At 41.5% G+C, this 27,780-nt stretch overlaps 1 protein-coding gene across 2 annotated transcripts; it reads left to right on the top strand.

The window, feature by feature from the left end:
- Positions 1–1,478: 1,478 nt before the first annotated feature.
- LOC308226698 (sodium/glucose cotransporter 1-like) lies at positions 1,479–27,561 on the top strand (the record flags this gene model as incomplete). Of its 2 annotated transcripts, XM_080628642.1 has the most annotated exons (15): positions 1,479–1,565; positions 3,424–3,495; positions 11,201–11,305; positions 13,397–13,456; positions 13,799–13,903; positions 18,475–18,580; positions 18,805–18,885; positions 20,021–20,241; positions 20,887–21,022; positions 21,785–21,892; positions 22,907–23,057; positions 23,645–23,813; positions 25,841–26,056; positions 26,359–26,458; positions 27,344–27,561. In XM_080628642.1, 15 exons carry the CDS (start codon positions 1,479–1,481, stop codon positions 27,559–27,561), a joined length of 1,935 nt encoding a protein of 644 aa, XP_080484768.1. The 2 variants fall into 2 exon arrangements, with proteins under 2 accessions (XP_080484768.1, XP_080484769.1); XM_080628643.1 differs by lacking the exon at positions 21,785–21,892.
- Between the last annotated feature and the right edge of the window lie 219 nt (positions 27,562–27,780).

Here is a 27,780-nt window from a genome sequence, read left to right as displayed (position 1 = left end):
TTTCCACTGAAATACACAGCAGGGAAGGTTCCTGCTAATGGGAATTTTGGATGCTCAGCAGCTTCCAGGGTTAATTTTTTCTCTGCTGGATTTAAAGCTAACATTTCACAGTCCTGTAGGACAAACGGAAGAATGTGTTTTGGGAGAGATGCCCAAACTATCAGAGGACAGGACTGTTTTATAAGATTTCAGATGCTGAAACACTAGCGAGATTTTTATTTTATCCTTTTAAGCAATCACACTTTATTATAGCTCCTTTGACTTTGGTCCTTTTTATTAGCCACAGTTACCAAAGGGTAGTTTACCTAAGAAAAATTTGTTGCCGATGAACAAAGTGCCAGACCTCCATTTCAGCTCTCAAGGAAATAACCACTGCATGAACAGTCAAACCTGTTGTTTTCTGTGTACTGTACTGCTTGTTCTGCTCAGTGGGACTTCAGGGTAACATTTTGCTCCCAAAAGGCAGCCTAGTCAGCTGTACATGAATAATGATTCCCTAGTATAAAGCAGAGAATAGGACTTTAGATCTTCTCAGAGCGCAGAAATGGGTCTCTTGTTCTAAATATCCTGGATTTTTCTGACCTCTTCTAGCTCACACAGAGGATCACAGGCATCATTTGGGGAAGCTTCTTTATTAAGAGCTGTGAAGATCTGTTATAATCAGCGTGTTCACATCTTTGTGATCAGTTATTTTGCTTAGCTTGATTCTGAAGTCAGAGGAACAAATAAAGGGAGAGCAGGCCCAAGCTCTGATGAACTTTGAACTTATTTGAATGTGAAGCTGATTAGCTACAATAGGGAGAACCAACACCACAGTCAAACACCCCAAAATTCAGCACAGCAAGCTCTTGGATTTAAGTCTTGTAGTTCACAAGCATCTTTACCTGTGAGAGATGTAGGCAGCTTCAGGTTGTCTTCCCAGAAATACAGGGCTGTTTCTCCATTGAGTAATGCTGCCGAGTTGAGAGATGCCACAGGGTGTCCTAGCTCCTGGACCCCTGGGTTTTCCCCAGCTGCCAGGTCACTCCTCCTCACAGATAATTGCTACCATCATCATCTAAAAGAACTGCATCTTCCATGACTAGACTTACAGGTACAACCACTTGAGAAAAAAAAACAGTATTCAAACACAGTGAGGTAAATATGCAGGTTTATTGCAGCCAAGCCACTCCTTTCCATGCTCATTCCTTCTCAGACATCCGCTCCTGGATGTTAAAACCCTGAGCACCTTTGGCAGGGCAGCTGAACTCTGAAATCGGCAGCACCTGTAACATTGAGCAGCAATATTTGGGAAGGAATTGTTGTCTGGGGAAAAGCAGCAGCTTCAACTTGTGTCCCATGCTTGTGGCCTATGGGAGACAAGTGAATCTGAAGTTATACATTATATAAGACATAGGGGATGAAAACAGTTTATCATTAACCTGAACTCTGCAAGAAGGACATAAGGAGAGAAGAAGACAGCCAGAGAAGCAGCCAGGATGGAATCCAGCATAAAGATCAACAATGCTGCGGACATCTCTGTTATTGTCATCTATTTTTTGTTAGTCCTGGCAGTGGGACTATGGGTAGGTTGGGATTTCATTTTATTTTATTTTATTTTATTTGCAGGTAGTTTAGAGGGTCTTGGGAATATGGCTCAGTAGATGAAAATGTGTAATTGTATAAAGATTTTGGTGCTTAACTGAGATAGTTAATGAGTGCATGGTGGGGAAAATGTGGGTGTTTACTGGAGAGGGGATGGCAACGTGGGTAGGCATCCATTTAGGTGGATGAATGGAACTAGGGGGAAAGTGGAGTGGTGAGGTGTGTGTGTGTGGGAAAGGAGCTGAGAGATCAGATCAGTAAATGTCAAGCTAGCTGGGGTCTCTATTAGGAAGCAGGTGAGTAGATGGGGTTTAGCACTGCGGAGCACCGGGACTGCAGTGAGAATTGGTGTGAGGTGATGATTCTCTTTATGATCTAAACACAAACTGGTGCCTCCTGCCCTCACCCTGGCAATGCTGAATGTGCTGAGGACTGCAAGGGAAAACTCTGTGCCTAATCTGAAAACAAAGCGCAGTGCTTTCACAGCTGATGGAGAAAGGCAGATACCATCTTATTGGTGTAACCTCAGTGCTGAGGTGTTTGAAGATGATAGGCAAGTAGTGTGAGCTACACAGCTGTAAGCAGTGGAATGTCACTAAATTTCATTTCCTTGGGGCAAGCTCTCCTGGCCACCCAAACACCTGACCATTAACGAGCAGAGAGGAGGCATTGTGCCTCAGTAATCCTCTGCTTACCAGAAGCATCCCAGGGGTCTATTCACTGTGCAGAGAAGTCAGCTGCAAAGCAAACATCCCTTTCTAGCAGCATGGCAATGTTTTGAGGAGCACCAAAGATTTAGACTGTACACAAAATGGACACAACATTTTCTTTACCTCTTCGCCATGGTCGTAAATGCCAAAACTGTAGCAAAAGCTCTGCAGCCCCCAGTATATCCAAACACTTTGCTGTCTGTGGGAGGGAGCTGAGGCTTTGCCACCAAGGTCTGGATGTTGCTGTAGTTGAACTTCATATTAAAGGTCTGTGACAAAAAACGGCTGATCCATGGCTTATCAGGCACTTGTATGCTGAGTAGTTTCTTTCCAGCAGCAACGTCCTCTTTATTGGACAAATAATTTCCCAGTTGCTGTGTGTAGTTAAATGTAAATCTATTGTATTTACTTCCTTTCTTCTTCATTAGAAGAAAAGAACAGGCTAATTTTCCCAAGTCTTCTTTCTTTATTTGCCTGTTCAAAGTCCATCAGAAGAGACAATGAGAATCCATTATTTGGATCAGGGTCATTAACAAAAACTGGATGAAGCTTCCCTCTAAATTCCATCCCTTGACTAATACAAAATGAGTGTATGAAAAGGCAATTTTAGTTAACTTCTTTTCTTGAACTTTAGAGAGAAGTGGGTACAATGCTGATATCTCTACAAGAAAACATTTTTATCAACATCTGCTGAGGCTAAATAGTATTGAGTCAAAGAGCTGAGCACTTTCTGTTAATGAATTTGCAGCTTAGAGTCTTTTTTGACGCTGGAAATCAAACGCAGCCCTGATGAAGTGCTCATATGCAGTTTTATTGCAGTGATCTTTGGGGTTTTTTTTGTTAAGTTTCATTTTATTTTAATGTTTGGCACTGTAATGAAAGGTGAAGCAATGGAGCTTGAATGGTTAATGTAGACCTAGATACAAATCTCATTGTTGAAGTTGTATTGTTTTCTTCATCATGTTTGTTCTTTTTAGCCACTCTGTTTATTTCTTTCACTTTACCCATATATTTTATCCCTTCCTTCCAGCTGTTTGTTCTAGTCTATGGACAGCTTGACTATTATACTTCAAATATGATTCAATCTTTCTTTGTTTCTTTCCTTCTTTCTTTCTTTCTTTTCTCCCAGGCTATGTTCTCAACCAACCGAGGAACAGTGGGTGGATTTTTCCTGGCTGGGCGAAGCATGGTTTGGTGGCCGGTGAGTGCTATACATTGTGTATATACAGAAAGCATTTGTATGTGTGTATCCACTTCCATATGACTATGCCTAGTCCTTAAATATTAGGTATCTCTACAATACTGTTGAGACTATGATGGGTATTTCATGTAGATGCGCTTCAAACTCTTTCTGTAGTTATGGTGACACAGGGCAAACTGCACAACAAAAGCCACCTGATAGGCAGGCAGAAGTTTTGGGGAAGTTGTCTGTGTTGAGATCTGAGCTGTCTTGATTATGTGAACAACTTGTTTGAACCTAGATACGTTGGTAATGTCAGTGTAGACAAATGCAGTGCTTTGCCTTTCAGCCCACTTTAAAACTTTTTATTCCTTTCACTGCACTCAAAGAAGCCGGCTCAGTGCGAGCTTATCACAGAGGAGAATTGATTCACTGAAATTTCTCCCTGAATTGCTCTATTGTTTCCACTTTTGGTAACAAGTTCTGGTCTGTAGAAGGAGACAATCCTAGAAATAGTGATAAGTTCGTTATTGGAAAATACAGTTTAAGTTTATTCAAAGGTTATTTGTGACTTGCATTATTTTTCTTCTGTGGATCTGTATTCTCTTCCAAGGTGGAGAAAAGGAGTCACAGACACAAAACACTATCACAGCTGTCCATCAGGCCTGTGGCAGAAATAGTATTAGAAACAATTATCTATTTCTTTCAGACCATAGTCTATTTAGTGTGACCTCTTGGAACAGCAGAAAACTTGAACAAGCCTACATTTTCTGTACTGGTTGTATTGTACATGCTTCCATGGTCCTTAATGGAAATCCTCAATATTCCTGATCTTGCATTCATTCTCCAAAATTGCTTTTGCACTTCATTAAGACTTTTGATTCAAATTCCACCCAGTTACTGGGTTCAGTAACATGGTCCGAGTGAGAGTAAATATTTGTTGTCTGAAAATTTGGGAATCTTCTACATGTCTTTCAGTCTTCTTGTTCTTCAGGGAGCTGCTCTCTGCTTTTTGAAGGGAATGGGCCTCTTTAATGACATAGAAAGATTAAAGACCAATGACAGTAAAAAGTTTCCTTATTTGGTATGGTAGAGCTAAGAAAATTTAGGTTCCATTGGAAGATCAAGGAAAGAGAAAGTTTCCAAGTTATTTTTAAGGTAAATCCTATAATTCTAGGAGGAGAGAAAAAACCCAAACAGATTACTTTGCTTAACTATCGTTTTAGTTTGTGGGCTGGTTTTAATCTTGTGCAATTCTTGTATGCCTGTCAAGGGTGAATATGAATACCTTTTTGTGCAGATGTAAATTAAGATGGAAGAAACAAGGCAGGAAAGACTCACCATAAAAAACTTCTGTCTTGTGCAGCGGCACTGAGAACTCCTAATGAATCCCCTAAGACCCAGGGAAGATTATCTGACAGTGAGTTCTCTGCCAACACAAACCCAACAGGTTCAGCAAGCTCCAGTCCTCCAGGGGGGAAACAAAAAGGATGACCCCAGGCTGCAGTGGTTGCTGCTCTCTCTCTCCTTCCCAAACTCTATGAGCTCAGCATGGATGAAGTGCTAGTCATCAGTGGAGTCCTAGACCACCTCTTTGGGCCTTCCCTTTGGAATGCCGGGAGTGTCTTTCTGCACCAGAAAAATAAACACTTCTTGCTATTCTTCCTGGTATCACTCAGAATAAACAAAGGGCGAGCACTCAAACCACAAACTAAATACCAAGTCAGCAGCACCACCTTGGAAAGTTTGCCTTGGATAAGAAGAAATTCCAAAACACCTATTCCCACAGTTTAGCAGGTAGATAGGATGTCCATCACCCAGTGCAAACTGGGCTGAAATGACCAGGAAACCAATGAAAGTATAGAAAGTTCAGTCAAAGATGTGATCTCAGTTCTGCAACAGCTAATGCTGTGTGTACTTTTTTACTTCTTTTATGCTTTGACTTTAATGTTGTGCCACGTCAGGACTAGCTTGGCATGGTTCTGGAAAGCCCAGATACATTTCCACAGAGTGCAGATGGGAGGCAGAGTGAGAGAAGTTGTTTTGTAAGTGGACTCTTATTTATCATATTTCTTCCCTGCAATTCAGGATAAGGCCCCTTGCTGTGTATCTGCTTTCTGAAACACTTGAAAAGTTGAATTCGCTTAAAGTAATGGTATTTTTCAGTGGTTGTGCGTGTTCTGTGCTCTACAGGGCAGGCATAAGTGGCTATTCTGACCTCACAGGGAAAGAGAGTCATTAGCAGTGTATTAGGATCTCTTACTGACGAGCCTGGGACAGGGATTCAGTTCACAGAAATGATATAATAGCTGTTGTTTAGTAGATTAGAGGAGACCTCGGTAATCAAGGGCTGGAGGTTAGTCCCACTTTTGATATGGATTTTGTATATTAGTCACTGGCAAAATTGTTACTGAGATTCTATTCCTCAATGGATAAAGTAGGAGCAGGACACTTATCCTGGCTAAATCTGTTCAGCTGTGACTCCAGTTGTTGGCTCCAGCAGAATTCAGGAAGCATTTTGCAGAACCAAGCCCACAGTTAGTCTTTTCTGGCTGTTCTGCTGTCGTAATAAGTCACTCTGTGTTAGTTCACTGGGATCACTGTCCTTGTGCAGTGGATGTGCTAACTCAGTAGTTGCAGTAGTTAATTAGGGATTAAGGTATAGAATCACATTCTCACTGATTGCCAGAAATTGAAATCATTGTTGGTTAATCATAATGGTATGAAATGCTGTGCCCTCTCCACAGTCTTTTTACAGAAAATGAGAGAAGAATCTTCAAGAAATTGGTTCTGGTGTCTTGGGCTTTGAGGGAAATGTCTTCAAGAAAGACATATATGGCTCTTCAAATACTCGTAGCCAGCTCTGCTTTTGCCAGAAAGACAAAGAGAAGCTCAAGGAAAGTGACAGCTTTGTAATCATGGGCCTTTCAGACTGAACTTTAGCTTCTTTTGTTAGATGAAGGAGTTAGGTTCAGCAAAATACTTTCTACCACTGTAGGACATGAAGTATCTGTTCCTGGAGAACAGTCATTTGTTGTAGCAGCCACTCTCACAGGATTTACAGGGTTTTATGCATAATTTAAATAAATAATTAAACCCCCAAGCCCCATCAAACTTAAATATTGCAGCTTTTCTAGTTTTTAAGTTTCCTCCTCAGGTTCTGTAGTTTTGCAGACAGAGTTGTCGGCAAAAAATTACGGGTTACCTTATATACCTTAGTTCCTGAGGCATAAATGCTAACAGGACAAAGAGTACCTGCTGGGCATCTGAAGTCCAGCTATGGTTAGAAAGAAGTACTGCATAGTAAGTAGGAAGCGTGCAGAGTCAAGGAATACTTCACTTTAAACAGAAATGTAACTGGGCTTGTTTGTTGTCACTGATGTGTTGATCTTTGTGGGACAGGTAAGAATTAAGGAAAAAAGCCCAACAGAGTTTTGTTTCAGCTCTTCGTGGCTTATTTTCATGGCCATCAGAACTGGCCACTGGTGTGATTTCTCTCATCTCTGCATCCAGTTAAGTTTTACATATTCTCAGAAATCTTGCCATTTGCTGAGTCTGACACTGCTATGAGGAGCCAGGAAAGACAACTCTGATATGAATAAGGTTTGTGTTTCCTTTTCTTAGGTCAAGTGGACTAAGAAATTAACTTCTTTTGTCAAGTTCCATGCAAAAAATAATATGAAATCAGTAGTTTTTGGAGTAAGAAGAATAGTGAAGTAATCAAAGCTCTGGTAGAAAAGGAAAAGTTCAATGCAATGGATTTCTGCAGAAGCCATCAGAATTTTCCAGCTGGACAGGAGATGATGTTTCTGTCTCAGAGGACAAAGGTAGAAAGGTATCAGATCAGCCTGCTTGCAACTGTGCTGTTCCAACAGCTGTAGGGTTTGTTGGAAGACAGAGACACATTTGATGTGTATAGTGTATCCATCTCTCTTGCTTAGTGAACTGGGAAGTGTATAAATGTGTTTTGATTTTGCAATAATGCAACACATAGAATTTGCAGAGCCAAGTGGGAAAGCAGAATAAAAACCTACTCTTCTTTATTTGGATCTCAAAGCCTTAAAAGGGTGGCAGTAATACTTCATTGTAAGCAATGTACTGCTTTTTCCAAAGTGAAAGGTAGGAACTTATTTTTTCCAAAGTTCTCAGGTAGGAAAAATGATGTTCTTCCATCTGTCACATGTTGTAGGGAAGAACTGTGAGTTAAAGAAAAGCACGGACAGTGTCAAGGAGCACTTCTCAACAAGGGAAGGAGAAATTTGTCTAGGAAAGAGAGGTTTGCAGGTGACCTGTGGGATAAATGATACCTCAGGGCAAGGCTCATGACCTCCAGCTGATGTAAGGGAGCTTCTGCTGTTCTCTGTAAAGGGGCTAAAGGCCACAGACAAGGTGTGCTTGGGATGAGGGAAAAGAGTTTGAAACCAAGCTAACACTTTCAAACAGGAAAGGGGACACGAGGGACATAGGATGTGTATCAGCCATAAGCTGTAAAATCTGCATGCTGTGACTTACTTGAAGAGCACATTGCACATGATTTGGAATGGAACAGCAAGCACTGGGATGTCAATGCATCCTCAGGTTAATGAAAAGAGCAAGGTGAAACTGTTAATGAATAACATGGGAAAAACATAGTGATGATAATCTGCCTGCAGTGTGGTGATACTTTTCCTGAGCAGAGGACTCTTGTTAAAACCTGATCTCTTAAAATATTTTAAAAGAGTTAATGTTCCACATTTGCCTCAGGTTAGTGCGGTTTTTTGTCCTCTCTTTCCCTCTTTACAGCTTTTGTTCCTTTCAGTCAACTTTCTTCTTTACTCTTCCTCATAGATTGGGTTTAAAAATCAATTCACTAACACATTCACTGAGAACAGTTAAAAATTGTTTGCCTCTGTCCACCCCAGTTTCAGCTCAACGTTCTTTAGGTGTACTGTAGCATCTCCAATGGCAAATCAAGCAGTTCCAGTAAACAGCCATTTCAGTACAAAAATACCACAGCACTAAGTTCTTCAGCAAGACAGCTTGGGCCCAGAGCCCACCTGCCTTCTTCCCTTTATCCTTAAAGTACTGCTGTGGCAGATCCGGAATTTCTCTTTCCCCTCTGGCATCAGCAGCTAACAGGATACAAGCATGATTGGTAAACGCTGCACTTGCTTTAACCATGCCACAGTTGTATGGATAACAGGCATCTTCCCATCTATGAAGTCAAGTTCTATCTTTCCATGTCTACGTAACAAGAAAAAACCATGTTTTAAATTGCATCCATATTTGTGTGTGTTGATCTTACAGTTCTGCTGCATGGGTTGTTCCCTAATTCAGAGAAGAGAATTTAGAAAGTGTGGTATCTACATTCACATTGTCTTGTCCTTATGCTGGCCCTAAAGATCTTGGTAATTTTGCATTGTTTTCATTGGGTTTCATGGTTTTCTTTCAATGCGGTTGTGCTCTGGGCAGAGTTGGGAACACAGCGCTGTCAATGAGTGCTACAATATGGCCTGGCGTGTCAGGCACTGTGCCAAAGCTTACTACAGCTATCAGTTCTTCAAGATCTTCATTAGCTGCTTTTGTTAGGTGGATTCGCTTGCAGAACATTCTGAGCTTTTGAAACAGGAGAGGGAACACATTAAATAAAATCAGATATTAATGTGGTTAATCTTTTCTGCTGACTGCATTTCTAGTAACCTAGATTTAAGTTTAATTATTCAGTCTCCAGGGAAAGCACTGGAGAACAGTGCTAGTGCTTGGTATAAATGGTTCTTGTTTCTTCATGACCATTGCTGAGAAACCACAGGTGCTGTCACAAAAAGGTTAGAAGAAAAGGTTTTCTTTATTACCAGTGATCTCTCTGACTTGTTTGCTAATGCTTGTTGCAACACTTATCATTCCTGTAGAAATATCTGCCATATGACAAACTGGTTACATTTCTGTAGGGCACAACCGGCTTCTAGAAACGTGTAAAAAAGAGGAAAACAAACTCCAGAACTGTGTGACCTTAGTGACATAAATGTCCTGTCACAGCCAAAGAACAGTTTGTCTGAAAATAGACTAGAAGAAATCAGAAGATCAAACTGAGGAAAGGAGAAAAAAGTAAGCTTGGAAAAGAGAGTGGAATCCTCTGATGGACATGATTTGTACATTGCATATAAAACCTTGGGGAGGGAGATCTCTTTTGGGATTAGAGATCAGGATTGTGAGTTGCTGTTCCTGGCTCTAGCATAGCCTTATAGAATAAATCTGTTATTCAAAGGAGGATTTCTAAAATGAAATCCTTTTTATCCTCCTGAATCTCAGGCTTTCATGAATCAGGGAATCAGGGACTTTTCCTGAATCAGGGACTTTCACGAATCCCTGTGCTTGTGAAAGATTGACTCATTTTTACTGCTACTGAAAGAACTCACTGCAGTGCCTATAGACCTGGAAATTTTTAACTATTCACTTTATATATCTTTTAGGACCCTAAAAATCTCCCAGTGAATTGCAGACAAGGAATATTTCTCCCTTTTGTAAGGTGACTCAAAACATATTCCAGCCACCTGCACTTGACAACTACATAAGAAGAATGGGCTGGATTCAGGTCCTGCATTCCTATGGCTAAACCCCCTATTTTTAAGCACCTTGGGATCTTTCAACATGAGAGATCTACCTCAAATGAAGCTGGTCAACAAAGGTTCTTTTGCCTACTGCTTACATGCTTTTCTTTAATTTTTAACCCTATTTCCTTTTTTTCTTTGTAGCTCTCAGAGAATATAAAGGAAAGATAGAAGTAAATAAAACATTGTTCACTCTCCTCTTTTCATCTCAGAACTATTCCAGCTCTTATGTCTTCTGCCCACAATACCCAGTCCAACCTCTTTTTCATGCTTGAATTCTCACCCTACATCCCTCAGTGTCTGACCCTGTAAATCATTGTTAGGCATTTCTTCTGCCTTTAATAGTTTCATTATGAGGAAATGAAGCTCCTACCTTTTCTCTTTATCTTTTCTACTGCCTGAACTATTTTATAGAGAATTAGATCTTTTGGCACACTCTCTTTTGTGAATGGCTCCCGCCTGTCTGTAACCCAACATAAACTGTTCTTTTTTGTTTAATCTCTCCCTGTTCAGCAATTCCTAATATTTGGGGTTTTAGGGATCCAGCACTTCTTAAGTAGGACTCCTTGATCTGATAGTGTTTGTATCTTCCAGAAGCACTTTCTCAGCAGATATTTTTTCCATGCAGCTTTCAGAATTTAATTCAGGAATCACATCTTTTGATGGAAAGTGAACCAAGGACAAAATCTATTCAGCTCTCACTGCTAATACATTTAGCTCCACAGACTGGAATATGAAATAGTGAGTGCCAGTTTGACAAGTGGATATGCACTTGTGGTTTCCTACTTGGGCAAGACAGATCACAGTCTTCCCTAATTCTTTGGGTATCATCCAAATGTCAGTCAAGTTTTGCAAATATTTAAAAATCTATGTAATAAACTGTTTGACTCAACTGGAAGAAGTCCTATGCAACATTCTATTTTTTCTCATCATTGTAAATATGATGGTTAGAGTGTCAGGTTTGAGGGGGAACTGTAAGAGAGAGTCTTGAAAGTTGTCAAGGAAGTCGGTTGTCAATCATTTTTATCATCACCCTTTGATGACAGACGGGCATGAGTTCAAAATGCCAAAGGAATATGATTTTTTCAAGGAACCATGAGCAGGACCTAAGAGCCAAATATTGTTCTTTCTGTCTCTAGATTGGTGCTTCTCTATTTGCCAGTAACATTGGCAGTGGACATTTTGTGGGAATAGCAGGAACAGCAGCAGCTGGAGGAATTGCCATCGGAGGATATGAATGGAATGTAAGTGGCATGCATTTGAGTGAACATATTTGTGACAGCTTTTCTGCTGAGGTTAATCAAAATAACATCGACTAATAATTTAGACTGTCAAAGTTTGTGTTTGGCAACATTTGTTTTCTGTACAAACTACCAAGTGCCAATGTAATCTACTATTTAGCTCATCCTCCTTGGTCCTTGTCCAATCCACTGGGAAAAAATGTCCCTTTACTGTTGAGTGGGGCTTTTTAAAGAGTGTTTGAACCAAACGAATCAGTGGATTCTCTTCTCTATAGATATCTTCTGGTTACTTTCAAAGTATTTGTAAAGAGCCCTTTCAGACTGCAGGATGTTGGGCAGAGCTTATCAGTTTTGTAATCCACAGTATTTTTTACAGCATTTTGCTGTGTAGAATTGTTGAAGGGGCTCTGAATTCTTCACAGGCTGTAAGAAATCTTAGGCATCCTTCACAACCACCTGCATTCTAAAAATCTTTTCCTCTTTAGTTTTTCCTTCCTTTAATTATGTGTGTGTTTTGCTTACAGTTGCAGACTAGGGTAGAGATATTAAAGCTGACTTTATATTAACTAGTTGGGGTACCAGGAGTTAACTGCAACAGGATGGAGGTTCACATGAGCTGATTCAGTCCATTCCCTTGTATTCTCAGGCACTGTGGGGTGTGGATAATAATGCCCTTGTTCTGCGTAATTCACCTTCACAGAAGGGATTAACACTAAACAAAGAATTTAATGAGCATACATAGGTCAATACTTCCCTTAATTCTACCCAGGGAAAGAGGCATACCACCCTCAGGGATTTGGCTTTTTCCATTAGCAAGTGGATGGTTGTCAAGTACTTGTATGATATAATTATTTAAGGAGAAGGATAAAGGCTAAAATGAACTCTATGAGATGTGCACAGTTAATTTGTCATCTTTCTCTATTTGATTACACTAATTCTGTACCAAACCTGGTTTCCCTTCTCATTGTACCAAACCTAAGCAAAATGAAACAGAACAAACATTGCTCAGAATTTCATGGTATTCAAAGCTTTAGGACCCATATCCTTCTTCAAACATACCTACCTCTAACACTTCGTCTCCCAGGAGATTCGCTGTAGACTAATATCAATACACAGTGTACAACAATTGTTGTTTAGGAAGAAGCAATGATGCATGTGTGTATTTGAACAGATACACTGTAATGTATAATTCATTACTTATGACTTTACTTTTTTTTAAGTTTTATTACTTATAGTGGAACTGGCATACAGATTAACAGATATGGTGCAAATATTGCTCTTGACTGTATAATGTGATTCTCCTCTTAAAAGAGATACGAAATTTGACTGTTATTGCCTTGTCTGTCACTGTTATTCCACTGAAATGATTTCTAATTTGTGTTAGTATGACAGCAGAAGCAGTATTTCTTGTCTATCTTATAGTTTTGATCTAAGGGCAGAACTTCAAAGATGTAGTTAAAAAAGCCCTTTAAGCCCTGTGGACAGCATAATGCAGAGTGCGCCTCTGCGAGCAGGATTTTGTTCTAGATTTGTCCATTTAAATATGCACAACTCCGTATCAGACAAGCAGTTGCTAGCCATTTAAGTCAGAAAACTGTGACACTGCAATATAGTAAGATCTACAGTTCACAAAATACACATGGTAACACAAACTAAATTATGAAATGGTAATGTGGGAATACAAAATACTTTACAAAATGTTTGTGGTGGATCCTGTACTGTACGTGGAGTTGTTGTAAAACATACAACCATCCAGACAGACCAGTGCAGAAGGCAGCTAATGATCACAATAATAACCAAAAGAAGCACTACTCTCCCCAGTACCTAGATTTTCAGGTGTCACAACACACCATTGCAGCATACTTGATTCTGGGTGGGAAGGTATCCTGCATCAGAGGCTCTGAGATCAGGATGCTAGTAAATAGGTCTCAGGTAGCAGACTTCACCTTCCTTAATATTTTCTAGTTCACCCCCACAACAAACAGGTTTATGTGGTTACAATGGTCTCTAGCTGCTCCTGGGCCTGATAAATGGGCTTTGGAAGTACTAGCTAGAGAGAGGAGACTAATTCAGCTGATCTTGTCTTGGCTACAGGCTCTGATATTTGTGGTTGTTCTAGGATGGCTGTTTGTACCCATCTACATCAAAGCTGGGGTAAGTCAAAACAGTATGTTATGCCTTTCTTTGCTGGTCATATTTGTGGATCAGGTCTCGAATGTTGCAAAGCCATTATGAATGGCAAGAGATCCCATTATGCTAGAATTGTACTACGTGTGGTTTTGTTTGAAAAGTGAGGAGTCTGTTCAAAGATCTGAGTTGAGAAGTGCTTGGTGCTCTTTCCTTGTTCTCCTGTGATTCCTGGAGCTACTCTTCCTTGCAACTGCATTTGCAGCTCCTCTCCCTTTGGCTCTTACAGTGTCTGAGTAGCAAAAAACTTCCTCTAATTTTCTTTATGTGGGTTCCCCATTACCTGAAACCTCAACTCCTCCCCTGCAGGTGGTGACAATGCCAGAGTATCTGAAGAAGCGTTTTGGTGGGAAACGGATTCAGATCTACATGTCAGTCCTTTCACTGGTCCTGTATATTTTCACAAAGATCTCAGTAAGTAAAACTTCTACAGCATTTCTTCCATCCTACACTGAGCTAAAGAAAAGAAACTCCCATTTACAATATTGCTCACACAATTGGGCAGTTGTTTCTGATTTGAAGCCCTTGGTTGAATTGGCAATGTCTCCAGATGCTTGTTGTGCTTTCTCTTTCAGGTTTTAAGGTTTACTTATACTTATGCTCTCCTATAGAACAAGTCAGAGTGGAGGGAAACTTGTATTGTATTACAATCTGTGATTCTAGGGATGCCTAAAAAAGTAGCAGGATTTTTTTGTCCACAGACTTCATATTTATCTGGTTTAGCATCCTCTGGTGAGCATGCCATCATGAATGCAGTTGAGGGAAAAGAGCAAGAGGGCTATGGAGAAAAAGAGAATAATAGGAATTAGAAAACAAAGGAGTGGGGAAATGGAAAGGAGGGGAATTATAACAGCTGAGGTGAAAGGAGAAGAGAGGAGTTTCTTCTCCTGGGCAAGTGGCTGGTATAAAGTTTAAGGTGCTATGAAGTTAATGTTTATGAAGTAAGTGGTTGTGTTGCTGTCAAGTAGTGAAGGGAACTGGTATTTTCCCTATATCTTGAAACTACCAAGCCTCTAAAGAAGTCCACAGTTCAGGCATACCTCAATCTGTTGTTTTGCAGAAGTTGCCATGGCAGATTACTCTTTGCCCTCTGAATGGGAGCTGAGTGATAATAGTGCAATTTAAACTAAAAGATTGGCCTTTTGCTCTCATTCTCGCATCTTCATGACAGCTGATCCTCAGAAAGGTTATAAATTAAACAGGTTGGTACTGTGGAGTTGTTAATTTGCTGCTGTAGTGCTTAACTACCATAATCATAAATCCCAGGTATGACAGAGTTCTGGCAGCTCTAGCAGCCAAGAAACTCCTCCAGTCAGGTGACTTACAGTACTGTTCTGCAACACGTTTGTAATGAGCCATCAAGGTGTTACACAGGTTCTGAATTAACCATCTACCTTTATATCCAGTCTCTACCACACCTAGGGGTCTGGTCATGGCATTTCACTCGGAGTGCCTTGGCCTTGCGTCGAGTGTGGTCATGAGGCCGAAGAACTCTCTCCTGCTTCTGTGGTCCTGTCTTATTAGGAGGCAAAGCAATAGTCAAGAGATCTATACAGCAGCAGTTTACCCGGGCTGCACTTAACCAGTGGCCTATCCCAGCTTCCCATCAACCCAATTATTCCAGATGTGCATGGGGAATTGCCATGGAGCTGGAGCTCTGTTCCATGCAGGGAGAAAATCCGGTGCACAAATTCCTCTAGGCATTTCTCCTGTTTCCCCCATCTGCCCAGAACAACTCTGACAGTGTCTGCCCCATATACAAACGTGGCTCAAATTCCTGTACTATGCAAACATGTCTCTGCGCTGTTGTCTTATGTCACTCTGTTTTGTAGTGCAGGGTTTGCCCAGGTCTGATTTACCTGCCATATCTTATTCAGAAAAGGCACAACAGTCAAAGTCCTTGGAGGTTTTAGATACTGTCAGAGGATGTCAGAGTAGGTGTTTCTATACCGCGCTATGCAACGCCAGGCCCTAATTGTCTCCAGATGAGCCAGCTCCAGAAGGATTGGAAAGGCTGTTCCATCGTGGACCATAGCTAGCTTTGTGCTGTGTAAAGGTATGCATGCTGTGTGAAGCTAGCACAGGTGTCTCTTCCAGAGGCACGCTGTGTATGTGAACATACCCATGTGTTGACAATCCATGTCATAGTCAGCTTGGAAATTTGCATATTACTTCCTTGACTGCTGCCTTTGCAAACCCTCCCTTGTGATCTTCAGGGCTTATTGAGGATTGATATAGAAGTATGGGTTTCTGCCCTGCCCTTAATGGGCAGTCACACCTGTCAGTTTGTCTGGCAGTGATACTCACTGCCATTTACCCTTGTAGAAGAATGGCGTCTTGTTTCTGGGGTAGGTATTTCACATGCTGCTTCTTTGATATGTGGAAATATCTAATGTTCTTAATAATACGATTATTTCAGTGCTTTCCAATGAACAATAGACCATGTCAGGTTGTGTGAGTCCTGGCATGCTCTTTCTGGCACAGTGCCCACCACCATGTGATGATCAGATTCCCTTTGCACACCTTTTCTCTTTTCCTGCACGTTTTCTGTGTATTTTTTGTTGATTTCTTACCTTGTTTTGTGGCTAATCAGCCACTTGCAAGACGAGGTCATGCTGCAAGGTGCTGATCTTTGGGGTCAGGGCACACAAGATCTTTGAGCCTAAAGCATTTCTGTTGCATAGGCACCTCACGTGTAGGTGTATCCTAAGCATGCAGTGCTTTGTGAGCACTGCCTGTAGCAGCTTTCAGGGCCTTGCTAGCAATTAGTGTTGCTGCTATCAGTCAATCAGTCATTATGCCAAAAAAAATGGCCTAGTAAAAATGAAATCTTGATGGAGAGTAATTGATTGAGTTATGACAAACCAAAGGGAATTAAGATCTGAAAGCTTTTGCAGAAATCAGAAACTGCAAACTTGGATTTCCAAATGTGTTACAGCATTTTCTTTCCATTCATTCTGCATAACTTCAGTAGTAAATGTATGGGCATAGACTTACCAGGTGGAAGAGGAAGGGGAAAGATAACTCTCTCTTAAGGCTGCATGGCATTAGGGGATAAAAGAGCATGTGCCACTACCCTGACTCTCACATTAGCATTGCAGCTGGATTCACTCAGTTCGCACATGCTGTGCCAGTTGTTCCTGCATGATCTGCACATGATTTTGGAATGATAGTATAAAGGAAAGGTTTACTCTATTCAGAGATAAGGTAAAGATTAAACAGTGTCCATAAAAAAGTATAAATGGGGAAACAAGGAAATATTGGAAGGCAATAATCTAATTGGGAAGGAGGAACAGTGAAGTTGGAAGGTAACTCAGCAATTTAGAGAGGCTGTTATATAGTTCAGGATGCTAAATAATTAACTATACATTTCTTTCTGGAGTGTCATTTTAGGGCCATTAAAATTTGATGATATTTAGGCTAAACTAAAGCCAAGAACAATTTAAAAAAAAAGATCTGGGACACAACCCGATCAATGGTATGAAAAGATAGGAAGAAAGTTAATTACAGCAGAGAGAAAGGACAAAGGATATGGTCTAACAGCCACTGGGGATAAGAGCTAGAAGTCGTGGTTCCCAGTGCCTATAAGAAATCAAATAGTCTCAAGCTGCTCCAGAGGCAGAGTTTTGGGGGTGGTTGTGATTCCCACTCTGCTTCACGTTGCTTTCTGCACATGAGGGCAGTAGGATTGGAGAGTCTCTTGCTGCAGAAGTCCTCATCTCTTCCTCATTCTTCAGAGTGAGCTAAGGGTGTGATCATAACCCCCCAGTCTCGGTTTCAGTGTCTCTGGAATGAAGAGGGTTTCTTCATCCGACATCTCCCAGCTAGCCAGACTCCGTAACTGCTTATTAGTGTATGGGCCCTGCCTTAGCTCAGCCTAGCCTGGACCAAAGTGGTGCCAGTGCCTGTTGTGTGATCACAGGCTCTGGCTGCCCACAGCCTGACCTGTGGAACTCCTGCTCCTCCACCAAGCTGCTACTAGCAGCTGCCCTGCAGCAGTTGTGTGTGCAGGCTTGACCCCAGGGCACATGTGATGGTGTTTGTTTCTCAAACCCTGCATATGGACATTTTGCAGCTCCTGAGGTCACTGAATGCTGACTTGTACTGTCAAATGGGGGTAGGATTCCCTGTATAGAGTCCTGTATAGGTGGTGTGGTATACAGGAAGGAGGCATGCAGGAGGATTGGAGATGAGCCCAGAACGTGGATGCTGAGGAGAAAGGATTGGCCCAGATGCAAACTCAAATGAAAGCATAATTTACAGTAATGCATTATGAGTGCACTGGAGTAGATTATTTTGATTGCAAACTTGGGTATATAACATTAATGCAAATTATCTCTAAATCAGGAACTGATTTAATGTGATTAAAATCCCAGAGTGTTGCTCTGAAACCTGAACAATTCCTTTCTTACGCAAGAGCTAAAGGTCTCTTCTGTTAGCCAACTGATGTCAGTTATTCTGACAGGAACTTAAAACTAGAGGTATGTTTGCCTCTAATGCAAATGCACCATTTGTCCTGAACCGGCAAGACGAGCTATACCACACGTGTGCAAGCAATAAAGAAAAAGTAAGTGACTTACAGAGTAGCATTACATGAAGAAAACCATGCTGTGGCTTGGAGGTGTCAGAGTCCATCCCTGTGCAGAGCAGCGAGTATAATCTCAGTTTTAAGGGCCTGGTTATTAAGCTGTCCCTCCATGTAAGCACAGAGTAGTGAGGTGACTCCGTGTCCAGCTGAAATGACCCATTGAAAAAGGCCTGGAGGTTCTCTGGGAAGTGTTACGACTCTTGCGCTGAAAGCACCACAGCACTGAGAGGAGGCTGGCGGTTGTACTAAAATGGCCTCTATTTCCTTTTCGATTCTTTCTGGGGGTGTGTGCAGTACTATAAGGGATCTATGTATTTCAGCACCCTCATCGTGAATGCGTAATACACAATCTTCCCAAATTTACACGTTGCTTAAGCTATCATTTTTTCTTTTATAGGCAGACATATTCTCTGGAGCTGTATTTATACAACTGGCCCTAGGCCTGAATCTTTATTTGGCCATAATTATCCTGCTTGCTATTACAGCTCTTTATACCATCACAGGTGAGTTTGCAGAGCAGTCTGATAAATCAAAGAAGTTAGGGGAGACAGGGAAAAGAGAAGAGGGGAGGTGGGCAAGAGGGTACAAACGCAAGCCTGGAAGGGGAGTTATTTACAGGGTCTTTGTTTGAAAGAGAGAGGTGGTGAGAAAATTAAAAAACCAGGACTTCCACTGAGGCATTTCCACAGAGAATAACCTATTTGTATTGTGTTTTCTTTGCCATTAGGTGGCCTTGCAGCTGTGATTTACACTGACACCTTACAGACATTTATCATGGTAGTGGGATCCTTTATTCTAATGGGGTTTGGTAAGTAAATCAGATGAATTAAACTGGAATGTTCAACCACAAATCCCACAGTGGCTAAGGAAATGGATCCTGCAGTGTGGAACTCTGTTATCTTAACCAGCAGATTTCAGTGCTTATTTCTATTTGTCACTGAAGAAAATAGGCATGTTGCTAAAATAAGGCATATTGCCAGGCCTTTTAGTCACTGAGACCACTCCATCTCCAAAGCACACGTGAATGTGTAAGGTAATAACTAGCATCCCATGACAGAACTTGTGATGGCTAATGAGGTAAAAGCAGAGTTGTTTGCAGGTAATAATGATACTCTCGAGAAGTTCAGAGAGTATCTTGTTTCGAGTAGATTATAATTTCATAGATATTCAGATGCTAATACATGAAAATTTCTGATTCAAAGTGAAAAGCTGTTGATCCCATTGCATGTTTTTTAGCTTGTTTCTAACTGCTAGTCTGTGTTAAAATAAAGCAAACATATTAACACTGCAAGTAAGCCTTGTAGTTGATCTATGAATATCATTATATTGCCAGCTGGACAGCAGATATGAACTGAATGTTTATGAATAGGACAGTGTGTGTATCCAGAAATCTGTATGCTTTTTACAACAGAAATCATGCAGTTAAACAGAATTGGAAGGATGGTAAGAAAGAAAGACGTAGTGGTAAGATTGCAAGAATTTGTAGTGTCCTTTCCCTCTGTCCTGGTTACTCAGGGCTTGGTTTTCCTCTAGCTGGGTCTTTCACTGAAATAAAATTACTCCACCACCGTTACAACACAAGAAACTTCAAACTGACCTAACCTGGTAAGACCCTGCCTTAGGTTCTGTCTGGGTTAACAGTGTGTGGAAATAATGTATGGTCATTTCACTTCTTGGCAAGGCATGTGTAAGAGATGTCGAGACAGTGGAGCCTAACCCAACATCTGCAAGTTATGCAGAAACCTAAAAAGAAAGATCAGTTGGGTACTTAGACTGTGTGGGTGCTTACAAACACCATGTGCTGTTTCCTGACAAGGTTGCTGTGCGCTAGCTAGGGGCTCTGTACAGCCATATTCAGGAGGTTTTTCTCTTCACTTTCTCTAGCTCTATATGAGATTTCAGAATTAAATACTTGATCACTACTTTCACTTTCTGTTTTTCAGCATTTGCTGAAGTAGGAGGGTATGATGCTTTCATGCAGAAGTACATGGAAGCAAGTCCATCCAATATCTCCTATGGGAATACTACAATAGATCCACAATGCTACCTTCCTCGGAAGGATTCCTTTCACATCTTCCGAGATGCCGTCACTGGAGATCTGCCATGGCCAGGGCTCGTCTTTGGTTTGAGCATCCTTACTTTGTGGTACTGGTGCACAGATCAGGTAATGTGGAAGCCATCTGCCTTGGAAATGCTGAACGCAAAACTGCAGTCTGGTGTGACCCAGGGGTGCTCCTTCCCCACTGTGATTCACAGCTGGGTCACACAAATGGCAATTAGTTCACAACTGGTCAGTCTAAACCCTTCCCACATGTGAGAAGATGGAATGGGTGTTCTTTCAATTCTTCTCATGCACTCTGCCCAGCAGATACTGGGTATAATTCCTTTCTTACGTTTTGTGTGTGACCATTTGTAAAAAACACAGAGAGGTTGTTATGTGACCATTTGCTTAGGAAACCATGCATCAAATGATCCCTGTTAGACTGGGTCTAGATATGATTCTCCATTCAGTAATACTAATTTGCTTCCTGTTTGTGCAGCTTTCATCTTTGCATGCATAGTCTTGGGAGGATGTTCTTTATATGTCAAGTCTTTCAGTCTGGAGATACTTCCTCAATCTTCCTCCCTGCTCCCTACAACCTTTACTTATTTCAAATATACCCTGAGATTTTCATGTAGATTTTATTTTTCCTAGTGACAAAGCAGAACATAGGCTGTTTCACTGAGGTTAGGAAGTACTTTGTTCCTGGAACTTGGCATGGTGTGTTCATGGAATGCTGCTCTTGGTTGAGTCATGTCTCATTGACAGGTTATTGTCCAAAGATGTCTCTCTGGCAAGAACATGTCCCATGTGAAGGCTGGTTGTATCATGTGTGGATACCTGAAACTCTTGCCCATGTTTATCATAGTGATGCCCGGAATGATCAGCCGAATTCTGTATACAGGTATGCATGTGTACATGGAAGTGCAAATCTCTTCTTGCTGCCTTTCACTGCCAGTCTCAATTTCCTATTCTCTGTCCCTTCCAAAAACCCTGTTAGATTATCATCTTGTCATCCAAATTGCCCAGGCACATGTATGCACAAAGACAAACTACACTAAGCCACAGGTCTTCCTCTTTTCCCTGATCCCAGGTTTCTGCTCATCCTACTGCTGTCTGTTTTAGGGGACAGAAATTCCACTGTGTCTCTCCCCAGTTATCTGTTAGAGCCCACTCTGGCTGAACAGTGGAAAATGCTGTCCAGGACTGGCACTCTGCTGGCAGTCAGAGGAAGAGCATCATCAGTCAGACAGCAACCCTTTGGGCCACAGACAGTCCTGAGTGCAGCATGGGGGAAATGCCCATCTCCCCTCTCTCTAACCATCAGTATGTTTTAACAGCAGGCAAGGGAGAGACGTTCAGGTTGGAGGGGGATGTCTTTGTGTTCCTCAGCTTGTTTTTCTACTTGCTCTCCTTGTGTTCAGTTCTAGTCTGACAAACCAGTACTGATTTGTTGACCTGAAGCACTTTTCAGTATTCTTTTAGAGAGGAAAGGACAGATAGAGGCTTAGAGTAGCCTTCCTCCTTGCCAGCAGACCTAGGATGATATCAAGCATGTCAATTCAGTGATTCAACACAAAGAGAAATTTTGGAATCCCTACTAATTTGGGAGCAATCTGTTGTTTATATGACCTTGTCTAACCCTGTCTCACTATTCTCTCCTCAGATGTGGTGGCTTGTGTTGTGCCTGAAGTCTGTCAGCAGGCCTGTGGCACTGCAGTTGGCTGTACAAACATTGCTTATCCAACGATAGTAATGGAGCTTATGCCAAGAGGTAGGATACTGCCTGTGTTTGTGAGTTTGTTTTAGGAAGGGTGAGGCTGACAGACTGTAAAATCAGGTGGAGCCCAAGTCCCATATTTAGTTCCCAAATTCCTGCTAGAATGATGTACTGCTATCAAAGTATAGCCTGTATTAGTTGTAGCTGTAGGTGCAGAATAGATACAAATAGTGATGAAATGGGAATTGAGCTCCCTTTCTGAGAAGGTAAAACATAACCTCTTTGGCCAGTGATTTATAGAAACTGTCTCTGCCAGGGTTTCTGAGGTGGAGGCATACACCTGAAGTCCTTCTGCTAAACCCATTGAGGTGGGAGAAGAAAATATTCCACGTACACTTTGTCCCACAGGACACCTGTTCAATGAGAGAACAAGGCACCACAAGGTGCATGTAGAAGATAAATTTCTGCAGAAAATCAGAGGTTTTCTGGTTTTCTGGTTCAGAAGGCTACAAAGAGAGATTAGGGTATTATACACACCAGGGTACTTCCCTGGTATCTTCAGTACTCTGCCATTGTATTATAACTGTTGTACATAGGATTATTAAAATACTACAGTATTTCCTCACGCTGTGTTGACTAGATCATGCCATCTGGAAAAGTGGCTTACTTTGGTTTTCAGCATTAAAAGAAACTTCTTTTTGCCAAGCAACTGGTTTACAAATGTACTGCAAGCAAGTGATCATTTGCCTGCAAACAAGAGAAATCGTTTTTATAACTGTAGGGTACAGTCTGCTGAGTTATGTCGGCACTTAATCAGGCAGCATTCACAAAAGAAGTACCTATGCTCCAAAAGCTCATGAGCTGCCCTGTCACTGCTCTAGACAGCTTTTCCAAAGCTCAGCAGGCATTACTCTGCTTGCACTGTGAGAGAATGTCAGGCAGGCATCAGCACATGAATGAGCCAGACACACTCAGAGCTGCCTGGCTTGAAAGGGCCACACAGGCCTGTGCCATGTACTGAGGCCCTCACAGAACCCTCAGCTCAGTTCATATGTCTTTGTATTGCAGGTCTGCGGGGTCTGATGTTGTCAGTCATGTTGGCCTCCCTTATGAGCTCGCTGACTTCCATTTTCAACAGTGCTAGTACTCTGTTCACTATGGACATTTACACTAAGATTCGAACACAACCATCTGAGAAAGAGCTTATGTTAGCAGGAAGGTAAGTGCAGCCAAGCCTCCTCCAGCGAGCACTAGATGCATACAGGCTGCAGCCTCCAAGGCATGCACAGAGTGCCTAGGTGCTCCCACAGGTTGTGGGCAGTGCAGCAGTGGCCTCCTGTGGTCAGACAGGCTGTCCCACCATACCCTTTCCTGGTGGAAACGCCCCCCTCACTTCCAATTTAATTGCCAGTGCATGAAGTAGCTGAAGTAATTCTCAACATTTCCTACTGCTGTTCAAAGGGACCTACTTTGAGCTATCTTCATAGGCTTTATGCTACACTGTACTGCAGCACCAATGAACTAGTTCCTCTAGTTGATCCGCTATTGATTTGTCTCTGGACATAACAAACAAAGGAAAAAAGTGATTTCTATGTTTTGATTGCACATTTAGCTGTGTGCTGAGAGACAGTTGACAGACGCTATCCAACTTGGATTTCTTTTGTATATTCAATGGACATTGGCCATTACAATTGATTTTGCTGGTTGAAATACAAAATGGACATTTAAATTATTAATGGCTGCTTTTTTCTGTCTGATAGATGCTTCTAAGCAGGTGACTAATTGTATATCTGGCTGTGTTTACAGGGCATTTATGTTACTTTTAGTCGGCATCAGCATTGCCTGGGTTCCTGTGGTGCAGTCAGCTCAAAGTGGGCAGCTCTTTGATTATATTCAGTCAGTTACCAGCTACCTGGGACCTCCCATTGCCGCTGTCTTCCTGCTTGCCATCTTCTGCAAGCGGGTCAATGAGCCGGTAAGTACAAATTAGGAAACAGGAATGCTGCATGTTCCTTTAGGCACTGTGAGAACTACTTGTTTTGGTTTAGTGTCTTCTATTAGCAACTTCTTCCTGTTTATTTAAATCCTATTATAGTCCAGGGATTCTGTTTCCACACATCAGGGCCTGAGGTTTCAGAGGTGAGTTTGAAAAAGTTCCTTGCTAATCTGATACATAAACAGTCACCTAGGAATTCCTACATAGCTCTAAACCTTGGGTTACCTGTCACTTTGCCAAGAAGTGTGTCAGATGGATAATTTATGGAGACATATTTGGAAGTAATCTCTTAGCATATTGGTCACAAACTGCTTTACTACACATATCACCTTTCACCTTCCTCTGGACTGCTATGTATTTTGTCAGTGCTCTTTTAAACAACTTGCTGTTGCTTCATGCATTGTTTCCCACTGCTTTTAGGACCTAGTCTGGGAATAACTGATTTTGATTCATAGAGCAGTGCTCTGAGAAATATTGTACTTGAGCCTTTGTAAGTCATTTAGAAGGGCATGAGGTCTGTCACATGCTTTAATAGGACCATAGGCCAGCTGTGGTAACTGAGGTCTCAGACACCCTGAAAGCTCAGCGCTCAGGAATTCAGTTTATCTCCTGTAACACTAGGAATACCAATATTTGCCTATTGCTCAGTTTTGCTCTAAGGAGTTGAGTTCAACGATAAAGCCTCGAGAGAGCAAGTTTTTGAATAGGGCTCAAACTTTTCTGTTTCCTCTTGAGTCCAGTTCAGTGGTTGTGTGTATAGCCAAGAAAAGCCTATTTTACACAGATGGGATGTTCCCTTTTCTATCCCAATATGGCTAAACCTCACAAATGGATTAAATCTGTGCACTTCATGGAAAGCTGTCATTGACTTTAGCTGGAATTTTACCTGAGTAAGAATGCAAGTATAATCCTTGGCGATTTGCATACCCTGCACAATTTAAATTTGGGTAAATATGGAGACCAGCATCAAAGCTTCTGAGAATAGGAGCCTTGCATAAGATAAACTCAAATATTGTAATTACTCATAAGATTTATCAACATTTCTTGCTCAGAATCATTCTTCTTTCTGCCAGAAACAGAAGTAACTATCTTGTCCTACTCCAAACCTTTTTGTATCTTTGACCACTGAATAATAAAACTGCTTTGTTCATAAACCCAGTATCAAACCTAGAGTATTTTTAATCAGGATTTATAAATTTGTGTTGCCATCATAAGGTTTTTTTACTTCACAAACTCTGAGAATGGTTGAATTTGAAAGTACCTCTGTACTTGTGCCACCCCCCTATTCAAAGCAGGGCTAACAAGAGCAGGATGCTCAGGCCCTCTCCAGTTGGGTTTTGAATATCTCCAGGGATGGAAACTCTACAGTGTCCCTAGGCAACCTGTTCCATGTTCAGTCATCCTTACAGTATAACAAAAAAAGCTCCTGCTTAAATTGAATTTCCCATATTTCAATTTGTGCCCAGACACAGCTGTGTGTCTTTTACACTTGTGGCTGCAGTAATCTATACCTAGCAGCAAAACATCTACCAAAAGTGTCAAGAATTAACTTGTAACTAATTGCTGGTAAGGTCATTAGAAGATAAACCAGACCCATATTTAAGAGGAATCACACATACACACCAGCTTGTTCCATTGTGCTAGAACTGTCAGGGATTCAGCCCTCAAAGGTAAAATGATACAAAACCAACCCTTGGGATATGCATTCTGTGGCTGGAGCCTGTCCTTTAGGAGTGCACTGTGTGGAGACAAATGAACTTTGAGAAATGAGCTGGATAAGGTGTCCTCCATGTTCCTTCTCTGAGTGGCTGATCATTGCCCCTTTCAGTTATATTAATACACTGAGCTGTAAATACGGTCACTGAAAGTATCTGGTAAAGCCCACGTGCCAAAGCCAACTTCACACGTAATGACCTCCATGTTCCCTCCAGCAACTGTTCAGAGCTTAGAGCTATTTCCATCCCTGAAATTACTTATTTTGGTAACTTCTGTCACCTTGTCTGCAGGGTGCCTTCTGGGGCCTGATAGTTGGGCTGTTGGCTGGACTCGGCAGAATGATTGCAGAGTTTGCCTACGGAACTGGCAGCTGTGTGATCCCTTCCAAATGCCCTTTCATCATCTGTGGGATTCACTACCTTTACTTTGCAATCATCCTTTTTGGGGTTTCCGCCATCGTCATTCTGGCAGTCTCCTTCATGACTAAACCCATCCCTGATGTACACGTGAGTATTACTGCATTCCTGCTCTTCAAGAAGTGGAACTCAATGAAACTGCTAGGTTTAAACACTATTTGTATTGTATTATAAATGGTATCTGGTACATTAGCTCCTGATGTCTCAGCTACCCACATCACACAGTCCTTGTAAGAAAGCCAATGACCTAGTCTTCAGTTATCTGTCACAAATCTTCAGTAACTCCTAATAATCTCAGACATCGACTTAACAAACATTTGGTCGTGCTCATGTGCTGGCCCGGCTGGTTTGTCCCTGTGTAGAAATTCATAAACTCATTTGTTTCATGGCAGCTTTACCGCTTGTGCTGGTCTTTACGGAACAGCAAAGAAGAACGTATTGATCTTGATGCAGATGAGGAGACCAAAGCTGATGAAAAAGACGAGGAATCAGGTAACTGCTGAATATGTAGAGATTTTATCAATATATTTGTGTATCCCTATTTCATTCCTGAAGAAACATTAACATGCTTGATATTTAAAGGCATCTTCCTGCCCGCTCCGACAACAATAACACAAACCCCACATATTTAAATGCCTAGTAAGCTGCCTTTTAGCAATCTAACAAGCCTAGTGTAAATTGGAAGTAGATTTGAAGGGAGAAAATCTTGCTCTCTGTGTAGCTAGGTGGCAGTGCTGTACTAAATCAATAGAGATGCTTTAGATCAGAGGTGGTGTGTATTGGCAGAACTGCCCATAACTCCAGCACTTGGAATGAAACGAGAATTCACTTGGAAACAGTAGCCAGGATTGAAGGAGCAAAGATCTGGTGCAAGGCATCATGAAAGTGAACTGCCAGACATCCATCTGGGCAAAACGACTTGCTATCTTAGCTAGTTTGTGGTTCTGCTCCCAAGGTCCTTTTCGTAACTATGCTCAAATTCATCCATATGCCTTTTAATTCAAAGTGTAGAAAGTATTGAAAAAAATGAGTTCAAGCTTCGCAGCACAGTTTGCTTCTCCAGTATGAAACCAAGTCTCTAGGCTGCAAAAGGTGCAAGTGTCTTCTGCCCAAGGCTCTCTTGCAACATGTGGGAAATCACTTTCTCCAGACGAGCTGTGAAAACACAATATTAACTTGATTCCTGTACTGTCTTGTACTAAAATATTTCCATGTAACTACAACCATAAAGCAGAACTGCTGGTTTAAATACAGGAGTGTCCTCAGGGTCGTGATTTAAGTCCAGCCAGCAACTCGGAACCCAGGACACTCAGTCACAGCGATCTTCTAGTGCATGCAGAGGTCCATATTTCATGACCAGTGTGTTATTCCTTCCAGTTCACGAGGAAAGGGAAGAACCGGGATGCTTGAAGAAAGCATACAACTGGTTCTGTGGCTTAGATCAACAAGGACCCAAACTGAGCAAGGAGGAAGAGGAAGCATTGAAGAAGAAACTGACTGACACAAGCGAAGTGCCACTTTGGAGACATGTTGTTAATATCAACGGCATCATTCTATTGACTGTGGCTGTATTTTGCTATGCCTTCTTTGCATAAACCTCTGATCACAGTTCCAGATTGTACTGTATTGTCAAACAGAAAGTGATGACTTGTAGATTTACAGAGTTAGATACACTTAGTGTTCTCATTGTAAAAGTCAGGGTGATTTACTTGCTGATTATGTGAGCATAATTTCAACAATCTGAAGATGAAGGCCACCGAGAGAATTTCTTGTCAGACTTTGAATCAATGCAGGGCTAATCGAGGTTCAGAATT

The sequence above is a fragment of the Psittacula echo genome (assembly GCF_963264785.1).
Source record: "Psittacula echo genome assembly, chromosome: 13".
Classification (NCBI taxonomy): domain Eukaryota; kingdom Metazoa; phylum Chordata; class Aves; order Psittaciformes; family Psittacidae; genus Psittacula; species Psittacula echo.
This window is presented reverse-complemented; position numbering and strand designations above follow the sequence as displayed.